At 35.3% G+C, this 27,299-nt stretch overlaps 1 protein-coding gene and 1 pseudogene across 1 annotated transcript; both read right to left on the reverse strand.

Moving 5' to 3' along the window:
- The window catches only part of LOC141661321 (large ribosomal subunit protein uL18-like), a 47,774-nt pseudogene extending 34,249 nt beyond the window's left edge, over nucleotides 1-13,525 (reverse strand).
- Nucleotides 13,526-13,683: 158 nt separating this feature from the next.
- Nucleotides 13,684-17,803, reverse strand: LOC141659549 (uncharacterized). The gene is made up of 2 exons (XM_074466468.1): nucleotides 16,397-17,803; nucleotides 13,684-15,592 (listed from the first exon to the last, which is right to left on the reverse strand). Exons 1-2 carry the CDS (start codon nucleotides 17,688-17,690, stop codon nucleotides 15,579-15,581), a joined length of 1,308 nt encoding a protein of 435 aa, XP_074322569.1. The 5' UTR covers nucleotides 17,691-17,803; the 3' UTR covers nucleotides 13,684-15,578.
- Nucleotides 17,804-27,299: the final 9,496 nt, after the last annotated feature.

Raw genomic sequence — 27,299 nt, forward strand, 5'->3', positions numbered from 1 at the left:
GAGTTTTGAATTTAAAATCATTTTCAAATCCCTATCTGTAGTAGGGTGACACATATATTACTCACTTGTTCTTTATTGAACGAGGAAGCAAAACTCTTATGCTTCTAGACTAAGTTCCCTAAGGTTTTGATAGGTTTCAAATGATTAATCTCTTTCAAGAGTTTTGAATAATTTAGAAAGTACCCTTGGGAACTATGTCTATTTTTAAATAAGTTTTTAGAAGTCCAAAGATATTAAATATCTAAGGTCTCATAATAATCTAATAGGGATTCAATGAATTGATAAAATCTTATAAATAAAATATATCTGTATAAGGTTCAATGAATTGATAAAATCTTAAGTACAAAGTATTTCTAATTAAGGTTCAATGAATTAATAAAAAACCTTAAATACAAAATATTTCTGAATAAGGTCCAACGAATGGAGACACCTTAATCAAATAATCAAAACAGGATTTGGTATCCTATAATTGCTCTTTGAATAGTTAAATCTTTATTAAATAACGTGAAATGATTTATAAACTATTCAGTATATTTTTAAATACTTTCTTTATATTTAATAATCCCTTCAGCATCGCTTTATAAAATAATCAATCAAGTAAGGGTGTCCCTTAAATGAATAAACCAATATTTCTCGAAGTTTAAGTCAAAATCTTAATCGTTCGCTTGATATATATATTACGCGAACGTACTTTGTTTATCGAAATAGAAATCTTTCGCGTTCGGCTCTCTCCGGAATTAAATCATTATTAAAATATTTCCGACTCCCATTATCCTATATTATATTTGAAATACGTTTTAATTTCTCATACTCGTGTAAAACGAAATTTGTTTTCGTAAACAATCGCATAATTCGTATGCATTGATATCATAGACAAGCATATATATTTGAACTGTAAATTATGACATCAATATCACAACAGTATATATATAGCATGGATAGTATGAGATAGGGTTTCGAAAACTTGCCTCGAGTAATCGAAGTGGTATGGTCTCTGGTGTTTGGTTGGGATCTATAAACAAGAACCAATGGTCTAAGTTAGTACGCGATTAACGTCTCGCTTTTATTAAGCAACTTTCGCAACTACTCAAGTATAACGAATCTCCGATCGTCATATTCTCAACATTTATATTCTCACTTTATAACATGGTCGAGTTTTGAAATCGATCGTTCGCTTTAGAAAGTCCATTTTGAGTTTTAAGCTCGAACGTGAGAAAACGCGCGTCAAAACTAGGTTTTTATGCGTTTCTCGCTTACGCTCTATTTACCAAAACATTTTTATAAAATCGAAAAATTAATATTTTCTCAAAATTCTTTTTGGACATTCTTCTCTACTGTCATATCCATTTTTCATAATTTTTCCAGAATCTCGAAATTATTTTAAGTCCTTCAAAATCACAATACAAGTGGACTTAAGTGCAGTTGGCTAATCGCAGAAATGTTTTACACTAAAACGACCATAACTCCTAAACCGTAAATCTCCTCATGATGATCTACACATGTATAGAAACTATAAAACAATCTCTATCTAGTCATGTCCAGTGGTTTTCAAATTTTAACAATTTTCATGGCCGAATGTCCTGCAGAAAACAGATCAAGTGCAAGAATGCCCAAACTCAATTTCTACTACTTGATCTTAACACAATCAATACCTATAATCATCATAAACACAAGTACTTCTCAAGATCCACCCACATGAACCTTATATGCTCTATATAGTACCACATACATGGATTACAACTCAACATCTCAAGTCTTTAGCAAGAACATAATCAATACAAACTCAAACAAACACAATCCTTTGGATCTTAACACTACAACAAACATAACTCTTAAATTCAACCATAAATCCTTAAAAGGTTGAAAGTTATACCTTCTTGGATACTAGGAAGGTTAGTGCTAGGATGATTGAGGCTTGGTTTGCTTAGAAAACACGTAGAAGGGCTAGATCCTTAAGAAATAAAACAAAGAAACAAGTTAAAATTTCGGAGTTACCTTTCAGTACCTCATTCAAACATTTTTATAAAATTGAAAAAAAATAATTTGAGGCTTAAATTTGGTACGAAGCTTACCCATGATATAGAAAAGCTATGGTAAAAATTTCATGATATTTGAATGCGTATATTTTGAGTTATGAATTTTTCTTTCTCCCTTGCTCAGAAAATCCGAACTGCTGGAATGAAAAATGGGAGAGCTTTAAGTGAGGGAAAAGGGGTTGTTTTCTTTTGTGGCTAAAGTGTGGGAGTGTACAATGAATATATGGGATGTATGCAGCAGATTTGACAATAATTTGGAAAAGGTATGGGTTGGTTTGATTGTGTGGTGAAGTGAGAAAAGGGAGAAGTATGGCTTGTGTACTTGTTTGTCTCCCATCACTATTCAACACTATTCCACTAACTATTCTAGTTAGCTTCTAATCATCTAGTTACACTCCTAACTACTAGTTAGGACTTGGTTATGCATGGCCAACTTGCATGGGATTTAATTTCTCATTCGTTTATTTATCGTAAATGCAATCGTCGTTCCATTCCGATAGTTTCCACGTATAACGACTTGTTTCGTAGCGATTTCTTTTATCGCTTATAATCCTATAACCAATTCCATTCCTTCTCTTGATCATAGAAACACCTTGATATATTATTTATTTCACGTAATATTCCCGGTTCTATGCCATTCTTTACGGATACGAAAACACGTAGTATAATTGTGAATCTTCGAATTCCGTCGCCTTTTACATTCACTTATTTTCCTCGATACACAAGAATATGATCTCGGATTCTCAAAATTCCACTATTCATTTTATGATGATCCCCATACGTATTACTTAATTAGCTCAAGTTATTATTCACAGAAGTTTTAAAATATTACAAAAATCAGGGTTCTTACAGTCTCCCCCCCTTAAAAGGATTCCGTCCCGGAATCAACTCACAAATAGATGGGGGTACCTTTCTCGCAGGTGGCTCTCTAATTCCCAAGTCGACTCTTCGACCTTGGGATGTCTCAATAAGACCCTGAATAGCTTGACACTCTTATCCCTGAGTACTTGCTCTTTTCAACCAATGATTTCAACTGGTTGCTCAATGTAGGACAGATCTAGTACTTACTCATGTTTCACTATATTCTTGGTATCCGCATTATACTTTCTCAACATTGGCACATGAAAAACACTATGAACCTGTTGAAGGTTTGGAGGTAAAGCCAATTCGTATGCCACGGTTCTATTTGTCACAAAATCTCAAAGGACCCATATATCGGGAACTCAACTTCCCTTTCTTTCCAAATCTCATCAGTCCTTCCCATGGTGACACTTTCAAAAATACCTGGTCACCCACTTCATACTCTCTGTCTTTTCGTGCTAAGTCGGCATATTTATGTTGTCGGTCTTGGGTTGCCGCTAAGCATCCTCTAATCAACTCAACTATGTCCCTCGTTCTTTATACCAAGTCGGGACCTAGTAACTTTCTTTCACCAACTTCATCCCAGTACAAGGGTGAATGGCACCTCCGACCATACAGCGTCTCATGTGGGGGCATTTCTATACTCGCATGATAACTATGATTATAGGCAAACTCTATCAAAGATAGGTGTTCATCTCAATAACCTTAAAAATCAATTACAAAATTTCTCAACATGTACTCCAATGTCTGAATGATTCACTCACTTTGTCCATCGGTTTGGGGATGGTATGCAGTACTCACATTCAGTTTGGTTCATAAGCATTCCTGAAAGCTCCTCAAAAAAATCTGGAGTTGAATCGGGGATCTCTGTTAGATACGATAGCTACAGAGACTCCATGTCTTATCACAATTTCCTTGATGTATAGCTCTGCTAATCTATCCACCATGTAGGTTTTCTTGATTGGAAGAAAGTATGCTGACTTGGTCAGTCGATATATAATTACTCATATTGCATCACGGTTAGCCTTAGCTCGGGGAAATCCTACCACAGAATCCATGGCTATTTGTTCCCACTTTCACATCGGAATTCCTAAGGGTTGTAGGAGTCCCCTCGGTCGCTGATGTTCCACCTTCACTCTTTAACAGGTCAAACACTTACTGACCCAATTGGCCACGTCTCTTTTCATGTTGGGTCATCAATAATATTCCTTTGGATCTCGGTACATCTTGGTACCTCCAGGATGAATTGAATATCTAGAATTATGTCCTTCGCGTAAAATTTCATCTTTTAATTCTCGAACATTCGGAATCCAAATCCGGTTCGCATACCTCATAATTCCCTTCTCATCTTTCTCACATTTGACTTATTCTCAGTCAAAGATTCTCGCTCTTCATTCGTCTTCTCTTCCTGATAATGTCCCATCTTTTCTAACAATTCCAGTTTTAATTTGATCTCAATTAGTCCATCAGTCCCTTTACCAGTGACTTCACCTCTATCTCTATCTCCTCGAGTTCTCTCACTAGTTCCTCCGGCGTTGTCAACATCTTGAGTCTCTCTTTACTACTAAGGGCATCGGCCACCACACTGGCCTTCCCTGGGTGATATAAATCTCACCGACATAGTCTTTCATTAACTCTAACCATCTCCCCTGTCTCCTGTTGAGTTCTTTCTGAGTAAATATATACTTAAGGCTCTTATGGTCAGTGTAGATCTCACAATTTTCTCTGTATGGATATTGTCTCCAATTTTTCAAAGCAAAACTATTGCTGCTAATTCTAATTCATGAGTAGGGTATCTTACTTCATATTCCTTCAGCTGCCATGAGGCATAAGCAACCACTTTCCCATGCTGCATGAGCATGCATCCTAATCCTTTATGTGACGCATCACTATAGATCACAAATCACCCTTTCCATCGGGCAATGCCAGTACGAGGGCTATTACCTAACTTCTTTTCAATTCCTGAAAACTTTCCTCACATTTTTCATTCCACACAACCTTTTCCGTTTTGCAAGTAGGCCTAATCAAAGGTCCTGATATCTTAGCGAAATCCCGTACGAACCTCTCATAAAACCGGTTAATTCCTAAAAAGTTCCTACTTCCGTAGGTGTGGTTATTGTTTCTCATTCGAATACTGCCTCAACATTGGTAGGGTCAACTAACACTCCTTCACTGCTCATCAATTGTCCTAAGATCTGAACTTTATTTTGCCAGAATTCGCACCTTGAGAATTTGGCAAACAACTTTTCTCTTCTCAATGCTTCTACCACCATCCTCAGATATTCCGCATGTTCTTCTTCCATTTTAGAATAGACTAAAATATTATCAATAAAAAAATAATGACGCACACGTCCAAATACTTTTTAAACACTCGATTCACAAAGTCCATGAAAGCTACTGGGGCATTCTTTAGCCCGAACGACGTCACCAAGAACTCATAATGTCCATACCTCGTGCGAAATACGGTATTTGTTCCCTGTTTTAATCTTCAGTTGGTGATATCCCGTTCTTAGATCGATTTTCGAAAAGTGTACAACTCCTTCAAGTTGGTCAAACGAATCATCATTTCTAGAGAGAGGGTATATGTTCTTAATAGTCAGCTTATTCAGTTCCTTATACTCTGTGCACAATCGCATACTGCCATCCTTCTTTTTGACAAACAACATTGGTGTGCCTCATGGTGACATATTAAGTCTCATCATTCCTTTGTTCAACAGTTCTTGCAACTGTGAAGTCAATTCTTTCATTTCAACCGGGGTTAGCCTATATGGGGCTTTTTGAAACTGATGCCGTTCCTGATGCTAATTCGATAGCGAACTCTATCTCTCGGTCAGGTGATAATCCTGAAAGGTCTTTGGAAAACACATCCTCAAATTTGTTAACAACTGGTATGTCACGTACATCGGGGCTTCTCTCTTGGTACCCTCCACGTATGCTAAATACGCTTTGCTATCTTTCCTCAATAATTTCTTCGCTTGAACAATATTCAAATATTTCTGGGTCTGACGCTGACCCTTAATCACAATTTCCTTGCCGTTCGGCATTCGGATTTTAACTTTCTTTCCTTTATAATCAATCTGAGCACCATTGCTCGATAACCAATCCATTTTTAAGACCACACCAAATTCTCTCAGCTTGAAAGGAATTAAGTCCAACTTAAATCCTTCCCTCCTAGTTCCCACTTGCAGATTAGATGAATCTCATTAATTGGAACAACCTCTCGATTCACTATTTTTATTCGCAATAATTCTCGCGTTGGAATCACATTAAGTTTTAACTTGGCCAAAAATCTCGCGATATAAAATACTTAGTTGCTTCAGAATTAAACAGAATATTTGCAGTAACCAAATTGAGTAAAAGGTTACCTGCTATCACGCCCTAGCTGGGTTGGGGCAGTTGCTAGAATAATGTCCTGGTTGGTTACAATTAAAGCACCTCAGTAGCTCTTTTCCCACATTACATACCTCGGGATGTTTCTCCCCACATGACTTATGATCTGGTAGGGGTGACCGAAACTGGTTATGAAACGTAGTCCTATATTGACCACCTCCCTGGGTGATACTCTTGCTTACCGGTTCGCTAAACCCGGTACCACTGCGCGTTTGGACACCGCTCCCCTCTCAGTCCTAATCAGAAACTTCTGTTATCGCTCTGCCGCCTTGGCTTCTGAACTCCTCTTCTTGCTCTCTTCCTCTTTTTGACCTTGCTCACTCTCTGCCTCTACAATCGAGGCCTTTTTGCACATAGTCTGTTATCTCAAGTAATGACACTCGGTCCTGAATTCATTGTTTCAGCCCTTGCTGAAATCTCCTTGCCTTTTTCTCTTTCATGTTCACAAACTCCGGCACGAATCTCGACAGTTCAATAAATTTGGCTTTGTACACAGCCACTGACATCTTATCTTACTTAATCTCTAGAAACTTCAACTCCATCTGAGCCTCCATAAACCTGGGAAATACTTTTCCCCATATGGTAATCACATCAGTCTCCAGGGTTCCTTTAGGTTCCCACTAATAATTTGCTTCTCCTTTCAGCATATAATTGGTGAACACAGTCTTTTGCGTCTCTTCTATGGGCACTATCTCAAAGCTCTTTTCCATTTCTTTCAGCCAAGCTCTGGCCTTAACAGGTTAGCAATCCATTGAAATTTCTGGGGGTTTTAACAACTTAAAGGCCTTAAAGACATTAGTAACTGGAACATGATCAACCTGGGTTGAGGGTGATAATTTAAATTCTATCGAAGAAGATTCATAATTTGGTCCATGGGGTTTCCGCTCTGGCCTTCCCCCTCATTAGTATCCATAGTTTCTTCTTCATTGTAATCCTCTAAGTCGAATTCATTATATTCGACTTCCTCGTGTTCTTGGTTATTTTGGTTTACCAATTCAGCAGGGTTTGCTCTAGTTTCCCAATATGTCGGGGTGGCATCGTTATGCTAATATAAAAGATCACCAATATAACATTATTCGCGTCTCTACTCATTATGTTAAAGTCGCTTAATAACTCGCTTTGTCACAAATACATTCTTCATTCCTCTTTAGTTACTCGCAACGTTGTGCCCACGCACCTGATTTGATGTGTTAACAAAAGACGACATCCTGTCGAGAATATACACGTAGCTCCTAGTGACATCCCAATCTTGAAATTCTGCGTCAGACTTATTGGTCTTCTCCTCCAGTAGTTCGGAGCTTGCTGCGTTGATTGTAGGAGCATGAAACTTTTCAGAAATTATTCTGTCGATTCTCGCTTTCCGTGCCAAACCATAATGGCTTAACGGACGAAATGATTTCGTATTATCGCATAGCATTCTCATCTTGGGACACGTTAAAATCTTCCTTATAGGACATAGATTCCTCAATGGTATAGCGAATACCCTTCTTGGTAGAATCGCTGTTCATCATGTATTGAACCCTTATTATCGGAACAATACTTTCAACCAATTCAGGTAACGTAATAACCATAATAGTAAAAGAATTAAGCATCTTGATTCTTGCCTAATATGTCTCCTCAAGGACACTCTATAAAGAGCTATGAATGGCAAAACTCGGGTTTTCCAATCAACACATGGTATTGGGGTATCGTCTTCGTCCCGCTTTCTCCGGAGACTTAGCTCCACTTCTATATCAACATTATAAAAAAAATCATGTACAATTTTCTCCTTTCCACATTCTGTCGATCTTAAACGATTCCATCAATTTCCGTATAACACTTCACATAAACACTTCAACATAACTCCTGGTAGTCCATCAACAAACTCTATTGGCTCAACCAATGGACTCTCTTTCGCATATAACTCTTAGAAATCTTTTCTATGAGTGCTACAACTCATTCTCTTCCCTTAATGTTGGCTTTTCAATCAACTGTTAATAACTCAACCAATGCCTCAACTCTTAAGGCTAAGGTCCCCTTGGGTACTACCGTCGCGACTACTCCATAGTAATCCGACTACGAACTCGATGAGAGTTCTTGTTAACTTTTAGATCCTCAGTCTACCCATTTTACTCTTATTGTTTCCAAGACTTACAACCTTTGGCTCTGATACCATTTCTGTAACACCCCCAAATCCAAGGTCGTGAATTCGGGTTGTTATGATCACTTATTAATTAAATAATTCTCTTTTCACAATATTACTCGACCTTTTATTCAGACTCACACACACACAGGTTATATGCTTGGAAACATTATTAAATAAATCATTTCCACTTATCTACCTGACGGGGCTGGCGCACAAAAAGCCTACGGAACTCACGAGCGTTCCTTACCCGCCTAAGGACAACAGTCCTGGTCTGATCCATGCTGGTAGTCTGTTGTGATATGATATATAAAAGCAAGGGTGAGCATTAAAGCTCAGCAAGGTATATATCCCCATAATTAAGTATGTAAGGATAAATAAAACCAATAATTATACTTTGTATCTCCAAAGCGTTCTGAAAGTTTATATGCTTATCAAATTTATAAAATTCTCAAAATCAACTACAATAGTATATCCACTGAATACTTGTATTCATCTCCTTCTCAAAATCATTTTATACTCGTACTCATTTTATTTCAAAATCTCAAGATGTTACTCGAACCAAGATTCTCATATGGGTGTGATATATATTCGTCAACATCCCAATTTAAAACTAAGCCTTATCGGCAGATTTCTCAAATGGATTTGATATATAATCATCAACATCCTTATTTAAACTCAGTCTTATCGGCAGATTTCTCAAATGGATTTGATATATATTCATCAATATCCTTATTTAAAACTCAACCTTATCGGCTCTCTGTTGTATATTTCACAACAGTTTTTCCAAAATGGAAGAAAGGGACTATACTGGAATAAACCACGTATCGGTGATCAGCCGAATACGAAATTTTCTCTACTAGTAGAAGGAATACAAACCTAGCCGCCTTTGGGCTCATCAAGACACTACACGGTGGTTGCCCATTGCCGTGCAAGTCCGAAAGTCAATGGTCACATAGACCATATAACCGTACAATGCGCCACTCCGCGCTTGCATAATGCGCCACTCCGCGCCTGGTCACTGCCCGATACCACTCCGTACCGGGCAGGCCACATTCCAGTCCCAAAACAGTTATATCTTTTGCTCAAAATCCTTTTTCGAAGGAATAGGTCGTTAAAAGTTGACCTGTAAATAAGATGTTTTATTCATCACTTTTAACTGAATTGATCTTTTGGAGTTGTCGGAGTTTTGAATTTAAAATCATTTTCAAATCCCTATCTGTAGTAGGGTGACACATATATTACTCACTTGTTCTTTATTGAACGAGGAAGCAAAACTCTTATGCTTCTAGACTAAGTTCCCTAAGGTTTTGATAGGTTTCAAATGATTAATCTCTTTCAAGAGTTTTGAATAATTTAGAAAGTACCCTTGGGAACTATGTCTATTTTTAAATAAGTTTTTAGAAGTCCAAAGATATTAAATATCTAAGGTCTCATAATAATCTAATAGGGATTCAATGAATTGATAAAATCTTATAAATAAAATATATCTGTATAAGGTTCAATGAATTGATAAAATCTTAAGTACAAAGTATTTCTAATTAAGGTTCAATGAATTCATAAAAAACCTTAAATACAAAATATTTCTGAATAAGGTCCAACGAATGGAGACACCTTAATCAAATAATCAAAACAGGATTTGGTATCCTATAATTGCTCTTTGAATAGTTAAATCTTTATTAAATAACGTGAAATGATTTATAAACTATTCAATATATTTTTAAATACTTTCTTTATATTTAATAATCCCTTAAGTATCGCTTTATAAAATAATCAATCAAGTAAGGGTGTCCCTTAAATGAATAAACCAATATTTCTCGAAGTTTAAGTCAAAATCTTAATCGTTCGCTTGATATATATATTACGCGAACGTACTTTGTTTATCGAAATAGAAATCTTTCGCGTTCGGCTCTCTCCGGAATTAAATCATTATTAAAATATTTCCGACTCCCATTATCCTATATTATATTTGAAATACGTTTCAATTTCTCATACTCGTGTAAAACGAAATTTATTTTCGTAAACAATCGCATAATTCGTATGCATTGATATCATAGACAAGCATATATATTTGAACTGTAAATCATGACATCAATATCACAACATTATATATATAGCATGGATAGTATGAGATAGGGTTTCGAAAACTTGCCTCGAGTAATCGAAGTGGTATGGTCTCTGGTGTTTGGTTGGGATCTATAAACAAGAACCAATGGTCTAAGTTAGTACGCGATTAACGTCTCGCTTTTATTAAGCAACTTTCGCAACTACTCAAGTATAACGAATCTCCGATCGTCATATTCTCAACATTTATATTCTCACTTTATAACATGGTCGAGTTTTGAAATCGATCGTTCGCTTTAGAAAGTCCATTTTGAGTTTTAAGCTCGAACGTGAGAAAACGCGCGTCAAAACTAGATTTTTATGCGTTTCTCGCTTACGCTCTCTTTACCAAAACATTTTTATAAAATCGAAAAATTAATATTTTCTCAAAATTCTTTTTGGACATTCTTCTCTACTGTCATATCCATTTTTCATAATTTTTCCAGAATCTCGAAATTATTTTAAGTCCTTCAAAATCACAATGCAAGTGGACTTAAGTGCAGTTGGCTAATCGCAGAAATGTTTTACACTAAAACGACCATAACTCCTAAACCGTAAATCTCCTCATGATGATCTACACATGTATAGAAACTATAAAACAATCTCTATCTAGTCATGGCCAGTGGTTTTCAAATTTTAACAATTTTCATGGCCGAATGTCCTGCAGAAAACAGATCAAGTGCAAGAATGCCCAAACTCAATTTCTACTACTTGATCTTAACACAATCACTACCTATAACCATCATAAACACAAGTACTTCTCAAGATCCACCCACATGAACCTTATATGCTCTATATAGTACCACATACATGGATTACAACTCAACATCTCAAGTCTTTAGCAAGAACATAATCAATACAAACTCAAACAAACACAATCCTTTGGATCTTAACACTACAACAAACATAACTCTTAAATTCAACCATAAATCCTTAAAAGGTTGAAAGTTATACCTTCTTGGATACTAGGAAGGTTAGTGCTAGGATGATTGAGGCTTGGTTTGCTTAGAAAACACTTAGAAGGGCTAGATCCTTAAGAAATAAAACAAAGAAACAAGTTAAAATTTCGGAGTTACCTTTCAGTACCTCATTCAAACATTTTTATAAAATTGAAAAAAAATAATTTGAGGCTTAAATTTGGTACGAAGCTTACCCATGATATAGAAAAGCTATGGTAAAAATTTCATGATATTTGAATGCGTATATTTTGAGTTATGAATTTTTCTTTCTCCCTTGCTCAGAAAATCCGAACTGCTGGAATGAAAAATGGGAGAGTTTTAAGTGAGGGAAAAGGGGTTGTTTTCTTTTGTGGCTAAAGTGTGGGAGTGTACAATGAATATATGGGATGTATGCAGCAGATTTGACAATAATTTGGAAAAGGTATGGGTTGGTTTGATTGTGTGGTGAAGTGAGAAAAGGGAGAAGTATGGCTTGTGTACTTGTTTGTCTCCCATCACTATTCAACACTATTCCACTAACTATTCTAGTTAGCTTCTAATCATCTAGTTACACTCCTAACTACTAGTTAGGACTTGGTTATGCATGGCCAACTTGCATGGGATTTAATTTCTCATTCGTTTATTTATCGTAAATGCAATCGTCGTTCCATTCCGATAGTTTCCACGTATAACGACTTGTTTCGTAGCGATTTCTTTTATCGCTTATAATCCTATAACCAATTCCATTCCTTCTCTTGATCATAGAAACACCTTGATATATTATTTATTTCACGTAGTATTCCCGGTTCTATGTCATTCTTTACGGATACGAAAACACGTAGTATAATTGTGAATCTTCGAATTCCGTCGCCTTTTACATTCACTTATTTTCCTCGATACACAAGAATATAATCTCGGATTCTCAAAATTCCACTATTCATTTTATGATGATCCCCATACGTATTACTTAATTAGCTCAAGTTATTATTCACAGAAGTTTTAAAATATTACAAAAATCAGGGTTCTTACAATGTACTCCCTCCGTCCCGGTGGGTTGTTTACATTGGGGGACGGGGGATCGGCACGCATTTTAAGGCTCCCGTAAAACATGGTTCCCTAAATAATTTTAAATATTTTTTTCTTTTAAATAAAAATATAATGTTTAAACTTGTATACAGAAAAAGAAAATTTTAAAAAAAAATTATAGAACTATATTTTATAGTAGCCTTAAAGTGCGTGCCAAGCATGAGGCAAAAGTATGTAAAGAATCCAGTGGGACGGAGGGAGTAAAAATTAACAGAGTAGTATTCATTGGCCAGTTCAATATATATCCTATCATCATGCTTGTACTATTATCAAATTTACGATAAGTCCTTTACAAGTACAACTGTATTACTGCTGCATCTTATTACCAAGTGTTAATCTACTGATCTCCCTGCCTCTAGCTGTTGTATTATATTGTCAGCTACGTGAACGTATAATTATCATGTAGAAATTGGCATTAATGTCATAAAAGTTCTTGGCCTGGTACTACGCATAACTACATGCCAATATATTGTTTCCCTACATTAAACAAGTTCCCTAGTTTGTTTCCTTCAGTTAGCAAAAAGTAATGTTAAACAACTATAAATATATATAATACTATAATGAAATTGCTTTTATACCTGCAGCATAATTGGTGAGACCTACTTCCAAGTCCGTATCGAGGAAGCTCATGTGAATAAGCAGCTGCAAGCACCATATCCCCAGCTCTGGTAGCAGAGATGATTTGTGCAGTGATATCCTTGTTGGTCTAGAAGATAAATTATGGTTGAACTTGTACATTTAAAACTGTTATACTAATCTTTCGAGATTGTAATGGCAAAAAAACTATACTTCGTAATTTGTAAACATGATGCCAATAAACAAAAACTTGGATGAGGAAACATATAATTGCAACTTACAGGAAAGATTAACCATAGGGCTACAAATTGCACAACAAAGCGGTACTTCGGGTGTTGTACTTGTTCTTGTCCTGATTGATCAAGCAATCCTGGCACGGTAATCAGTTTTTCCCTTTGAAAAACACAGTCCATCAGTAAAAAAAATTCAAGGTATACCAAAACCAACGTAAACCAAATCTACAAACCAAGACAAATAAAACATCTCAATGTTTACCTCGCCTTCTCCTAAACTTAACCTGAAAGCTCTTCAAGTAAGCCCTCAGTTTGTTAGCTTTTACAAACACCTGAATGACCAATATCAACATAAGCATACTTCAAATTACACGCAATTTCGGGAAATGCAACATAACCAGATACATAAACAAATTACAAAAAAACTTCACATTACATATATATCACAGGCATACTTTAAATCCAGCTAAAACCACTATATATTTACAATAAATCTGAGTCACAACCAGATACATAAACAGATTAAGACATATGAGTCACACTCACAGGCATACTTCAAATCCAGCTAAAAACACTACATATAAACGAAAACTCTGAATTTACATTATATGCAATCTCGATAAGTGCTACATAACCAAATACATAAACAAATTAGGACGCACAAATCACAGGCATACTTCAAATCCAGCTAAAAACACTACATATAAACGAAACTCTGAATTTACATTATACGCAATCTCGATAAATGCTACATAACCAGATACATCAACAAATTAAGACACACAAGTCACAGGCATACTTCAAATCCAGCAAAAAACACTAAATATTAACAAAAACTCTAAATTCACACTACACGCAATCTCGAGAAATGCTACAAAATCGGATACATAAATAGATTACAAAAACTTCACACAGATCATAAATCACCACAAATCGATACATTTGCACTCTAAACACGGTAAAAAAAGACTGTATCTATAATTTTACCGATTAAACAAGTTCAATACACACCCGTATGATGAATAATGAACAAATCTAACAATAACATTACACAACAATCACAATTCATAGTACTGAAAGAAAGAGTTGATAAATTGATCAGCACAAACACTAACGGGTCTTCCAAAGGGCAATAATATTAAAATTACACTACGTACTCTGGTAAGTCCCTAAGTATGTACTCAGGTAAATAAAATGATACAAGTCATTACTAGTTCCTCATAAAAATGTATATTACTATTGTAACTTCAATGAAACTTAAGAGAAAGCTCAGTCAAACTTAAAGGTACTTGTATACTTATTCTCATTTTCAGTCATTTGAATCTAATCAATCTATATTGCTATCATCCTCTCCAAATGTGAACAAAGACTTTTCAAGTAACGCAGAGTACTCATTTAGTATATCACTTTCACAACATCAAATATTATTGCTACTATTCTACACACACAACTGTATTTAAACTCTTTGACATTAAAATTACACTACGTACTCAGGTAAGTCCCCTAAGTGGGCATTTTTATCTATTTTTTATTTAAAAAAACAGGTTTAACATTATTTTGCATTTGACTAAATTGTAGATAAATATAGTAAAATACTTAACATTCTTAAATATAATTATAATCATTAATTTTAAAGTATTTTCGCTAGCGCGAGCAAAATTCACTAGTTCATACCAACCTCTCTTTTGGTTCTTTGGTGGTGTATATGCCCTATGGCTATGAGCAATAGTTTAGGAATTCAGTATATTAATTCTTTATCACTGACTACAGGCGATCATTTTTTCCTACCCAAAGTTGTACAGATATCCACAAGACTCATATTTAACCACATGTAAACAAACTATAATCCACAAAATTAACATTTGAAAACCTAGAGAATAGAAAGGTAATTTAAATTAGATCAATATAGATAATAGTAATACTTTTCTAAAAAAATATTAAAAGACTAATGTTTCGCAGTTTGATCCAGAGTACTGCAAAAAGAAAGAGTTAATAAATTGATCAGCACAAACACTAACCTGTCTTCCAAAGGGCAATTCAACTACCCCTTATTTTTGTTAACTTACATGCCAATTTTCGCTGCCACAATATTATGTCTTCTTATACACTACAAATTTTAAAACACAAATCTTTATTAAGAGGTCCAATAGATGTCGCAGCATTACAACACTCCATCAGTTCTCCACCAGGTGCCAAACAGTCCTTTCCCGCCAACAAAAGTTGCGAACAGAGCTCAAATTAGTAGTCCTGCATTATGAACACAAAAACATCAGCTTAGCAGTCCATTTTAACAGCAGAGTTATATACCTCCAACCCTACATATTTCTCCATTTTATAGTCAATTTGATTTATTTTGTAATGCTTATTTTGATAATTTTATTTAGATAAACAAAAAAGGATAATAAAACAACAAACTTCATGACATCAACGAAAACCAATTTCTTTAGATCAAATATAAGACAAAAAGTTCAAGTTTTGATCAAGAAATTGGTTGATTTGACAAAAGAGGAGGTGAAGTGGCCAAGTGTTTATGAACGGAGGCAGTAAAATGCAATATTAAAGCATAAAATTAATCTAGGCAGATAAACAATACAAAATTGACATTAAACCATAGTCATGCAAATAAGGGAATCACCAAAACATACTTGTCTGTGTAAGTGTATATACAGACTTGCCAACCTACAAAATAAAGCTATAACATTGTTGAAGAATATAAATAAGATTGAAAACAAGAATCTGAACACAATATTAAGTTTAAAACACAGAAGCATATGTTTCACCAAGAACACAAATGGATTCCTCAGATCCCAAATTAAATCACTGTAAACAAACGTAGTACGGATACTTCAACCAACCCCTCCTGAAAGAGAAGATAAAATGATCTCTACCTTCATCCTTAAACTTGATTGATCGGAATATTATACTTAATTCTCATTTGATTGCGCATAAAGTTTTGTTTTTTATCTAGAATGATGAGTGCATATTAATGTATATGTCTTCATGATCACAATATAAATCAAGTCATAGTAAGGAAGATAAAATATTGCATACCAAGGTGTCTTTCACGGAACAACAATGGTGGACCGCGATTGTGATCGCTATTATCCTCGTCCTCTCTTGGGATGGGTACCATTCCATTAACAGAAAACAGGCTCTCGACATGGCGATAGGATTCATCCCACTTTGGCCGCAAAGCATCCATTCCGGTAGCATGACAAAGGGAATCCGTTTCGGGGTCATATAAAACAGAACGCTTACGATCCCAGCCCACAAGTAAAATCTTACCAGCATCCTCAAAGCACTGGATTATGGATATGTGTTTATTATGCATAAGAGTTTGGGTAAAAGAATACATTGTATTCCAAGTATCACAGGTCTGGTCTAGTGCATATACATAAAACATTTGATTGGAATAATCACTGGGTAAACAAGTTAAAACAGCAAGTGAATCCATGAAATTGAAGGGAAGCACAGAGGTGGATGGATTGTTGACAGCTGGTGGATACATAATCTCCTTGTACTCTCCAGTATGAGGATCAATTGCAGCAATAGAGTCAGACTGACGAAGAACATGTTGATAACGAACCTTATGTCCAAGACCAAAACCAACAAATTCCAGGTAATTTAGTGACCAATAGGGAACACCCTTGACAATAACAGTCGAATTGTAACGAGACGTAAGATACGGAACTGGCGTTCCCTGGTCAACATCTATCCAAGAATCATGATTGGCAGAATAAATCTCAATGCGAGATTCAAGCATCGGGCCAGTGGAAACAAGCCTAACAACCTTATAATCGTTACTTTGCGAATCAAAAGCCAAACTAACAGAAACGTGGACATTATCGCCAGGTTTTCCCGGGGGTGTGGGAATTAATTTCCAGTGCATAATTGTAGGGTTCCATAAAACAACCCAAGGACGAAAGCTAATCGCATAAGGAAAACGCTCAGATTCGACAAAACACGATAAACAGACAATGCCATTAACTGAACCCGCAAAGCAACATTCTTTAAAAACATCAGGAAAATTAACATTTGCATCAAAATCCAATCTTTGACCAAGCATAGAATCATTAATATGATAAACTGATTGTTCTTGTTCTTGTTCTTGACTAAACAAAGATAAAGATTTACGAAGTAAACGTCTACAATAACCAATAAAAAGCAATTGGTGAGTGTTGTTGTTGCGATTAAAGTGTTTTGTTTTGAATTGGGGAGTCATAATAAGAGCATTCCAAGACTTGCAAACACACCTCAAAACAGCATTTCTTGCCGGAACTTTCAAAAGTATCTCCTCCGGCAGATTTCCGGCCAACCGATTCTTTTTGTTCTCTTGCGAATTCATTGCTCACAAACAATTCGCTTTGCTAACGATAAGTCTTATGATGTGTGGGGTGTGACCCTTTATATAGGCGTTGTCAAGCTACCAAAGATCGCGAGAATTGGTATCCTTATGATTAGACACTATTCGGACCCCTATAAAATAATGTTTAAGATTATATGTTACTGTTTTCATCAATTTGATCATACAGTTCGGGATCGAGTGATCAAGCAACCAAATTTTTAATATTACGTTTTTAATATAATAACTAGTATGATCCACGGATTATTTTTAATATTATATAATTGTTTTGAATTTAATTTGAAGTAAAATTTTAAGTTTTGAAACTTATTTATTTGAAATTTTAATAATATGATTTGATAATGCTTATTAATATACACATAATTGTATAAGTTAGTGACATTACAGTTTTAAAAATAATTTAATGATTAAAATTTATATTTTTATTGATAGTTATAAGCGCGTTTACGAAATATTATTATATTTAATTAAAAGGTAAATTTTAGCTGAAATCAATAGTATACGAACTGTCATTACTTTGTTCACCGATCAAATCTAACTAACTATATTCAGATTTATGTTTGTTTAATAAGTTAAAAGCCGAATCCATGTTAAAATTTTATGTATAATATGTTAGTTTGAGTCCCGTTATATTAACCAAATCCAGCTAATTATATTTACTATTTTATTTTTATTTTTTTTAGCCCAGGGTGATTATTATTTATTTTAGACCGAATGGATAATATGTATTATTTTGTTTTAGTTTGATGACATTATAGCGACCCCACAAATTTCCTTTCAAATTTTTATTATTGTTAAGGTCTGATCCAATAATATAATATTTTTAGTGGGATCAATAATATTTATTATTTTATTTTAGCCCGATTCTTCAAATCCAACTAACTATATGTAATTTTTTTTAATATTTTATTTTAACGAAAATCATTAGACATATTATAATTTTGTTTTAACAAAATCATTAGACATATTATAATTTTGTAATGAATATTTTTCTATTTATGAAAGTGTTTTATTTTAAATAATACTATAATTACGGTGACCAGCCCGACTACCAACAAAACTTAGATTGTTTCGTATTTAATATAATAGTATAGACAATATAGAAGATAGATAGATTAATAGATAGATAATCAACATATATTTAAAAGAATTGTGCATAATATTTTTAGAGAAATATTTGTTTTATTTCAAGAAAATAGAAAAGACAACATGTTTTATTTAAAAAATGTATAGATTAAAAAGATTTGTCTAAAATATTTGTAGAGAAAGAGTTGTTTTAGTTGGTGAAAAAAAACAACACATTTTACTTATAAAGGTAATTGGTTAGATATTATGTTAGGTCACACACACTGTAGAGGGGGTGAATACAGTGTATAATACAATCAAATCGAACTTTTATAACTCAAGTAACAGAAAACAAATTTTATTGAAACAATAAAATCTGTTACAGTATGGAACTGTTACCTCTCAGTGATGAACAAATATCACGAGAGCTGCTAGGGTTACAATGAATAATCTTCTCGAATATGATAACACTTATAGTGTAAACCCTATGTCTGTGTTTATATACTACACAGTTACAAGATAATCGCTAATTGATATGGAATATAATTCTGCTTCCTAAAATATATCAATCATATATCTTTTCTTCCAAGTATTCTATTCTTTATAGAATTCCTTCTTCATGCATATCTCTTCTTACGTTTGTCTCGATCTTCTTTCCTTTAATCAGCTGCTGTCCTTATCTGAACGTCCTTCAGTACTTAAGTTCTGACATCCATCTTCTGATGATTATCTCCTGATAATATAAGTACTGATATCCTTAAGTCCTGACTTCCAGTAAGTACTGATTTATCCTGTTTAAGTAAGATCTGAAAACTAAACATAAATCATATTAGCCATGACATTATCAAATATATCTAACAATCTCCCTCAACTTGTAAATTAGCATAATATACAAGTTTAACAGATATTTAATGATGTCAAAAACATTAAGTATAAATGCATGAGAATTAGACTAAATAACTACAACTTACAGTCCTTAAAACTTTGCCAATCTTTAACTTCTGATAACAACTTCAGTCTGTATTCATATCAGAATTTAAGCAGTTGTAGATCTTGACTTGGCTTCATCTTCTGATCTCTCTGATGTCAGGAGTTGTTCCAGAGATAGTTCTTCAACAAACATCTCTCAGCATATCTGAGTTCATCAATCATCATCCTTTTAGCATCTTTAAGTTCTGCAGTATCTTCACCAATTTGAAAGATTGCAGCCCTGAGATCATTAATTCTAGCTTTTCTTATATCCTGATCCAGTCTGATCAAATATGCCTTGTCAGACTCAAGATTGAATTCCACAGCCCTGTAACCCAGAAAGGTAGTTATCATCTTAGCAGTGTTGGGCTTCATTTTAACTATATCACCCTTGTGATCTCTGTACTTTGGAAGATATGTGCTGTCAGACTTAACAGAATAAAGCCTTTTCTGTCTCTGAATCTGATTCTTCAAATAGTTTGCAGCACTTTCTGTTATTTTGTCATTCACTTGAAGTAAGAATAATACATGCTCCAGTTCTTCAAAATACTTCAGTGGAATGACATTTTCCCTTATATGATAAACCCTACCATCTGTCATGAAGTACAACAAGATGTGTTCTTTCAAGTAGGTATGGTAAACCATTTGTACAGATTCCAGTTGATTCAATCTTTCAGGAGTTGCTCCAATACCTGGTTCACTTAAGGAAGTTGGATCATTAGTAGTGTTCTGTATTCTTCTTTCATCAGCACTTCCCAATCTAGTTTTATCTCTTGCTTCCTTTCCAGTAACCACTCTTGCTTCAAAACCACTTGCAGCAGTCTTCAAAGGTTGAGTCTGTTTTGCTTTAGTGAATCCTGGTAGGAGTGTCTTTGATTTATCTTCTGATATCAAGTTAACTTGAGCTATGTCAGAGGTTACTTGCTTCTTTGAAATATCAGAACTTACTATCTCTTGACTCTGAACAACTTGAGCCATGTCAGAGGTTGTCTTAAAAACTTTTCTTGAAGTCAGAGCAAGATCATCATCTTCATCAGTAATTTCTTCATTCACAGGAGGCACATAAACCTTGATAGGTTCACCAACTTTTTCTTTGCCCTTGGACCTTGGATCTATCTACAGTTGTGATTTAGCCATGGTTGCTTCAGGATTTATCCATTCTTTTATCACAATGCCTTTGAGTTTTGGAAGTGTCTTTTTACCAGAAGCTTCAGATTTAGATTTGACTTTTTCCGATTTAAGTCTGGCTTCTTCTTCCATTAGACTCTCCAAGTCCATTCCTGGATTTTCCTGAAGAAATAACTGTCTTGACATTTCTTCATCAAGATCTAAAAGTTCATCAGAACTTATCCTTTTACCAGTAGCAAAAATAATTCTTTTTCCAGCATCAGAACTTGTCCTGTGACTTGTGATTTCAGCTTTTCTTGATGAGAAACCTCTACCTTGACTATGACCTCCACCCATTCCAGGGTTTCCCTGATCATCATTTTCATCATCCTTCCCCTTCAGTGTCTTATCAGTTTTGCATTTAGACTTAATTACTTTCTCCCCTTTTTGGCATCAGCAGGTAAGAGAAGAGAGACAAGCAATTCCACTGAGGCTTGGATTTCATTAAGTTGAGATTGCTGAGAAGATTGATTTTTCAGAATATCATCAATCTGAGCTTGTTGTTTCTCTTGAGTCTTCTCAATATAAGCAACTCTGTCAAAGGTAGGTTGGAAGAATTTTTTCTTGTCAATCTTCTGAACTTGTTCTTGCTTCATTAATTCTTCCTGAATCTTATGTAACTCTGCATGAGTAGTTGAATGGAGACCTTGTAGCTATTTAGTACTCAATGCAGTGACTCTAAGTTGTATTTTGAAATTATCAGTGATTAACATCTCATCAGCTTTTGTCAAGTGCTCAGCAAGATTCTTTGCAGATGGAACACAGATAACTGAGTTCCATTCCTTAGTCCACTCCTGTCCTGCATGAGTTTCATTCCAAGGCACTGGTGCTTCTCTGATGACAAACTTCTTAACTAGTTCAGATTTAAGAACAGTTTATTGAGGGACATGTCCTGAAGGACCTGCTTCATCAGCATCTGCATTTGGAGCAGCATCACCAGTATCTCCAGCATTTGCAGCATCAGAACTTATAGAATCAGTATCTTCTGATAAAACAACAGTATGAGAAGCAATTGAGGCTTCAGCATCATCCTCTAATTGCTGATCTGGTTCCAAGTTCTGATCAACAGCCATATCCTGCTGCTCACCTATATGCTGATCATCATCATCTAGGCAGCATCAGTAACAGGTGTTGTTAATGGATTAGTTGCTGTTGGAGCTTCTAAGTAAAGTATTTCAGGCACAACCAGGTTCTGGATATCAATTTCAGCACTTGTGCCTGGTTCAACAGGAGATACAGTCTTAGGAGACACAGATGGTGTGTTAGCCATTTCAGTAGCAGCTTCCTGAGTTGGAGTTAATGGAGAAGCAGTGGCTTGAGCAGATTCCTTTTCTTGTGAGATCAGAGATTCCTGATCTCCTTCCTTAGTTGTTGCTTCCTCATCATCTGAAACTGGCCTTTTAGCTCTCTGTTTCTTGTATCTCTTTGAAGATGAGGATTCCTTGGGAGGTTCAACAAAAGTCATTCTTCTAAGCCTTTTGAGAAGCTTAGATCCCCCAATTCCAGAATCCTTCTGAGAAGGAACTTTCTCAGCTTTTTTGACAACAGGTTCTGAAGTAGAAACTTGTTCCTCACTATCAGACTCATCTCGCAAAACAATCCTCCTTCTCTTCTGAGGTGATTGAGGAACAGTCTTTGTCCTCTTAGGCTTGGAAGATGAAGGCTTCACAGTAGGTGCTGAGGATGAAGGTTGAGCTGTCTGTGAAGTTGAGAGATATGATTTGAGATATGTTTTGAGGGATGGTTGAGGTATAGATGGATGAGTGGTATGTTCTGATGGTTGATGTGGTGTTTGGGATGTGGTGGTAGGTTGGACATCAGGATAAACAGATCTATAGGTTTGAGGATCAACATTTACCAAGATCTGTTTTACAGACTGAGGAATCTGTAAAGGTCTAACCACCTTTTTCTTAGTATCAGCATTTACCAAGTCATTAAATGCTCGTTTTGCAATTTTGAAAGGTGGAGTTAAGGTACTGGCAGGTGGGGGTTCATCAGCACAATAGAAACTATATATAAGCTGACAGAATCTAGCAAAGTAAACTACATTCCTATCCTCTGTCATCCTATCCCCAATAAAACCTATCACAGCATTTGCAAAATCAAAATGAGTTTGGTTAATGATAGCATACCCGATGTGCTGACTCATTATAGGGATGACATCAGAGTTGAAACACTTATTCCCAAAAGCTTTAGTGATGTAGTCGAAGAAGAAGCTCCATTCCTTTCTGATATGAGCCCGTTTCAACTGCCCAAGCTTAGCCAAACTCTGCTCATACCCCAAACTGGCCATTAACTCTTGAAGAGCTGATTCCTCCGGGGTTGAAAAAGTACATCCTTCTGGTAAATGTAGGGCCTTGCGAATTGTACCAGGAGTTACCATATGTGTAGAATCATCCACTTCGAAAACAATACTAGGAGTACCATTTGTACCACCATTATCAAAGTGCCCAGTCCGCCAAAACGTCAGAACTTGTTGGCTTGAAAAGACTGAAGGTTGGGTCAATGCATACCCAATTTCACTGTGTGCAAGAAGATCTTGCACAAAATGCAACTCAGACGGAGCTTCAGCATGATCGAGAATTGCAGCATAGTTATTTGTAATGAACTTAGCTCCATCAATGATTAAATCCTTAGGTGCCATGAGAAAAATTGAGATTTAAGAGTGCCTGTTAGGTGTTTGATAAAATGTCTGTATGAAAAACCAACGTCAGGAGATGAGAGAGAGTAAAAGCAAAGAAAGAGAGATAAAGTGTAAAAGTAAATAAAAGATTCTATAATCTTCTCTCTCTCTCTTACTTATACTTGGTAAAAAAAATATAACCGTTGGACACCTGTCAGACATGCAGCAATAATGAATAGTTAATGGGCACGGGAAAACAGTAATCATGACTTGCCCACTTGCAGTTTTTCAAGGAAAAATCGTTCCACTTACCCAGTAATTCCATTAATCGAGGTAAATTAGTTTTAATTCAAAATTTAATCTGTTCCCACTTATTCAATTATTTTTCACTGCAACACCAATATTCTGAAAAAAAATCGAGTGAGAATGACCAAAATAAATCAAGTAAACAAGTACTGATATTGTAAGATTAGAACTTAATTTAAATTAAAATTGAAATGGTCATCAGAATATGGATATATCAGGATTTATCAGTGCATTTAAATTACAAACATCTCAGAGACAAAAACTTGCAAAAAGTAGAAATTCCATTAATATATTAAGAGAATACATTCATGAAATTTAAATTACATCAGAAGTTTACAAGATTGCCCTAAGCTTCTAAACCTAACATCAACAGCCTTTGTCCTAGCTCAAGAAGCAGGGCAAGGCTGATGATGAAGAAAAACAGGAAGAAGAAAATAAGTTATTTCTTCTTCCTACTCTCGACAAACAGAATAGCGAGTCTGATGATTCGCTCTTACTGGCGGAGAGCTTCCAGCCTTTCCTCCTCCAATCGCTCCAGATGGCGATGGTAGTCCATGTAGAAGAACAGGAGGTGGGTGAGTACTTCCTGGGGAACTGAGTCCCATATCTCATCAGGAATGGCAGTGACGTGCCATTCCTGCTGCCAGGCTTCACAGCTTAACTCCATGTTGAAGGTCTCATAGTTTAAAAACATATTGTAGTTAACCATGATGTTGTGTATATGAGGGAAAAGAGAGTAAGTGTTTGATGTATAGGCTGATGTGAAGTGTTCGTTTATATAGGCAAGAGAATTCCAGGAGACGCAAAGAAATTTAATGCTGAAAGGTAGAATTAATTCTACCTCGTCTCCCTAGACTGGAAAGACGAAAAACAATCATTGGAAGTGTAAGTCAGGGTTTAATGCGCACAAGTAACAAGTAAAAAATTACTGTACATGTACATATTTTATTAACCCTAATTAGATTGACTGTTAATATTCTACCCAAACATATTCTGGTTTAAAATGAGACTGTTTTTAGATTTTATCCACAAATAAGTCAAGTAAAGGAGCTGAGTTTAATATCAGAACTTAGACTTATATCAGAACTTAACAGTTATTAGAACATGATTTCTTAACTCGAAAAATGAATGCCTATTTTTGTAATTCTTCACACAAATTCTGATGTAGATTTTTCAGAACTTAGTCATCAGAACATTCAACAGAACTTTTCCTCAGAATTTGTGCAATGTGACACAGAAACTATTCATCTAAAATAACATAGATCACCACAGTATTTTTCATCATTTATATGGAGTGTTTAGTGTGTGCATTAAGCTAAATATCAGACAAAGAGTAAAGTCTGATTCACTTCAGTACATCTTAGAAATAAGGCATAACTAAAACTTTACTAAAACCCTGTCATTATTCTGAAGCCTACTATTGAATGAGTTCATACTTGAGTCCACCTCAACTGTTTTGTGCTAATTTTGTGCATCTTTTTAAATTCCATTGTACAGTGGCTTCTCAGTGTAACTGAGTCACGACTGCTTATCAGAATTTATGCTATTATCAGAGTATTTCTCCGGTAATCATAGAGTGTGAAAAGTCACCAAGAAAATATTTTACTTTTCTGATGCATATTTACTTAATACCAGCAATGCACTTGGGTCATCCCTTCCACATTTTTACTCTAGATCTCAAAGGAGTACCTGATTTTAATCCTTGATTTTTTTTTCTTTTGATAAGTGAGGTTTATCAACACTTAGTACATTCAACAGATTTACTAGCATCAGAACTTAACAGATGAGAAGCATTATTCTAGTTTTTGACTTAGTAATAAGATAGACAAAGTAAACTTAACTAAGCTCAATATCAGAATTTGCTTGTGTCAAAGGATTTCCACATAAATAATTACTTATAACATGGGATTTCTAGTGTATTTAAGACTACTGGGTCAGCATCTAGCACATATATCCTCATAGGATTGAATAGTTATACAAACAGACATATCACTGTCAGAGTTTAGAAGGTCACATCAGACAACATTCAGTATTTAAGCAATTTTCAGTTAAGCACAGAATACACAAAGAGAGTAATTTCTGTAAATACTGATCATAAAGTCTGATGCATCAGAACAAGACTAGGCAGATTTAGAAAAAGAACCTGAAACCATTCCAAGTCCATTTACCAATCTTGTAAAAGTAGCTTCACACAGTGGTTTTGTGAAGATATCTGCTAGTTGTTGATCTGTTGGAACAAAGTGCAATTCCACTGTACCTTCATCCACATGTTCCCTTATGAAGTGGTACCTGATGCTGATGTGCTTTGTCATTGAGTGTTGAACTGGATTACCTGTCATAGCAATAGCACTTTGATTATCACAGTAAATGGGGATTTTGAAATATGTTAACCCATAATCCAGTAACTGATTCTTCATCCAAAGAATCTGTGCACAACAACTTCCTGCGACAATGTACTCTGCTTCTGCAGTTGATGTGGAAATTGACTTTCGTTTCTTGCTAAACCAAGAAACCAATCTGCCTCCAAGAAATTGGCAGCTTCCACTTGTGCTTTTCCTGTCAATTTTGCAACCTGCAAAATCTGCATCTGAGTAACCTATTAGTTTAAAATCTGATTCTCTGGGATACCACAATCCCAGATCAGCTGTTCCTTTAAGATACTTGAATATTCTTTTCACAGCTGTTAAGTGAGGTTCTCTTGGATCTGCTTGAAATCTTGCACAAAGACAGGTAGCATACATGATATCAGGTCTACTAGCAGTTAGATAGAGTAGTGAGCCAATCATACCTCTGTAATCAGTAATATCTACTGATTTACCAGTATCCTTGTCCAGTTTTGTTGCAGTGGCCATGGGAGTGGATGCACTTGAACAATCTTGCATTCCAAATTTCTTCAGCAAATTTCTGGTGTACTTAGTTTGACAAATAAAAGTTCCTTCTTCATTCTGCTTGACTTGAAGGCCCAAAAAATAGCTAAGTTCCCCCATCATACTCATTTGATATCTTGACTGTATCAGTTTGGAAAACTTCTTGCAAAGTCTGTCATTTGTAGAACCAAAAATGATATCATCAACATAAATCTGGACCATAAGTAAGTCCTTTCCATGGTTGAGATAGAACAGTGTTTTGTCTATAGTTCCTATGTTAAATCCACTTTCCAGAAGAAACTGAGCTAAAGTCTCATACCATGCTCTTGGAGCTTGCTTAAGTCCATAAAGTGCTTTATCAAGCCTGTAGATATAATCTGGATATTTGGAATCTACAAAGCCTGGAGGTTGTTCAACATATACTTCTTCCTCCAATTCTCCATTGAGAAAATCACTTTTTACATCCATTTGAAAGACAGTATACTTTTTGTGAGCAGCATAAGCCAAAAATATCCTTATGGCTTCCAATCTAGCAACTGATGCAAATGTTTCGTCATAATCAATTCCCTCATGTTGAGAATATCCTTTTGCAAC

Source organism: Apium graveolens, chromosome 5 (assembly GCF_009905375.1).
Source record: "Apium graveolens cultivar Ventura chromosome 5, ASM990537v1, whole genome shotgun sequence".
Taxonomy (NCBI): domain Eukaryota; kingdom Viridiplantae; phylum Streptophyta; class Magnoliopsida; order Apiales; family Apiaceae; genus Apium; species Apium graveolens.

What these genes read in the sequence shown, in the direction of transcription:
- LOC141659549 (XM_074466468.1), bottom strand. Translation starts at nt 17,690, where the DNA reads ATGAATTCGCAAGAGAACAAAAAGAATCGGTTGGCCGGAAATCTGCCG.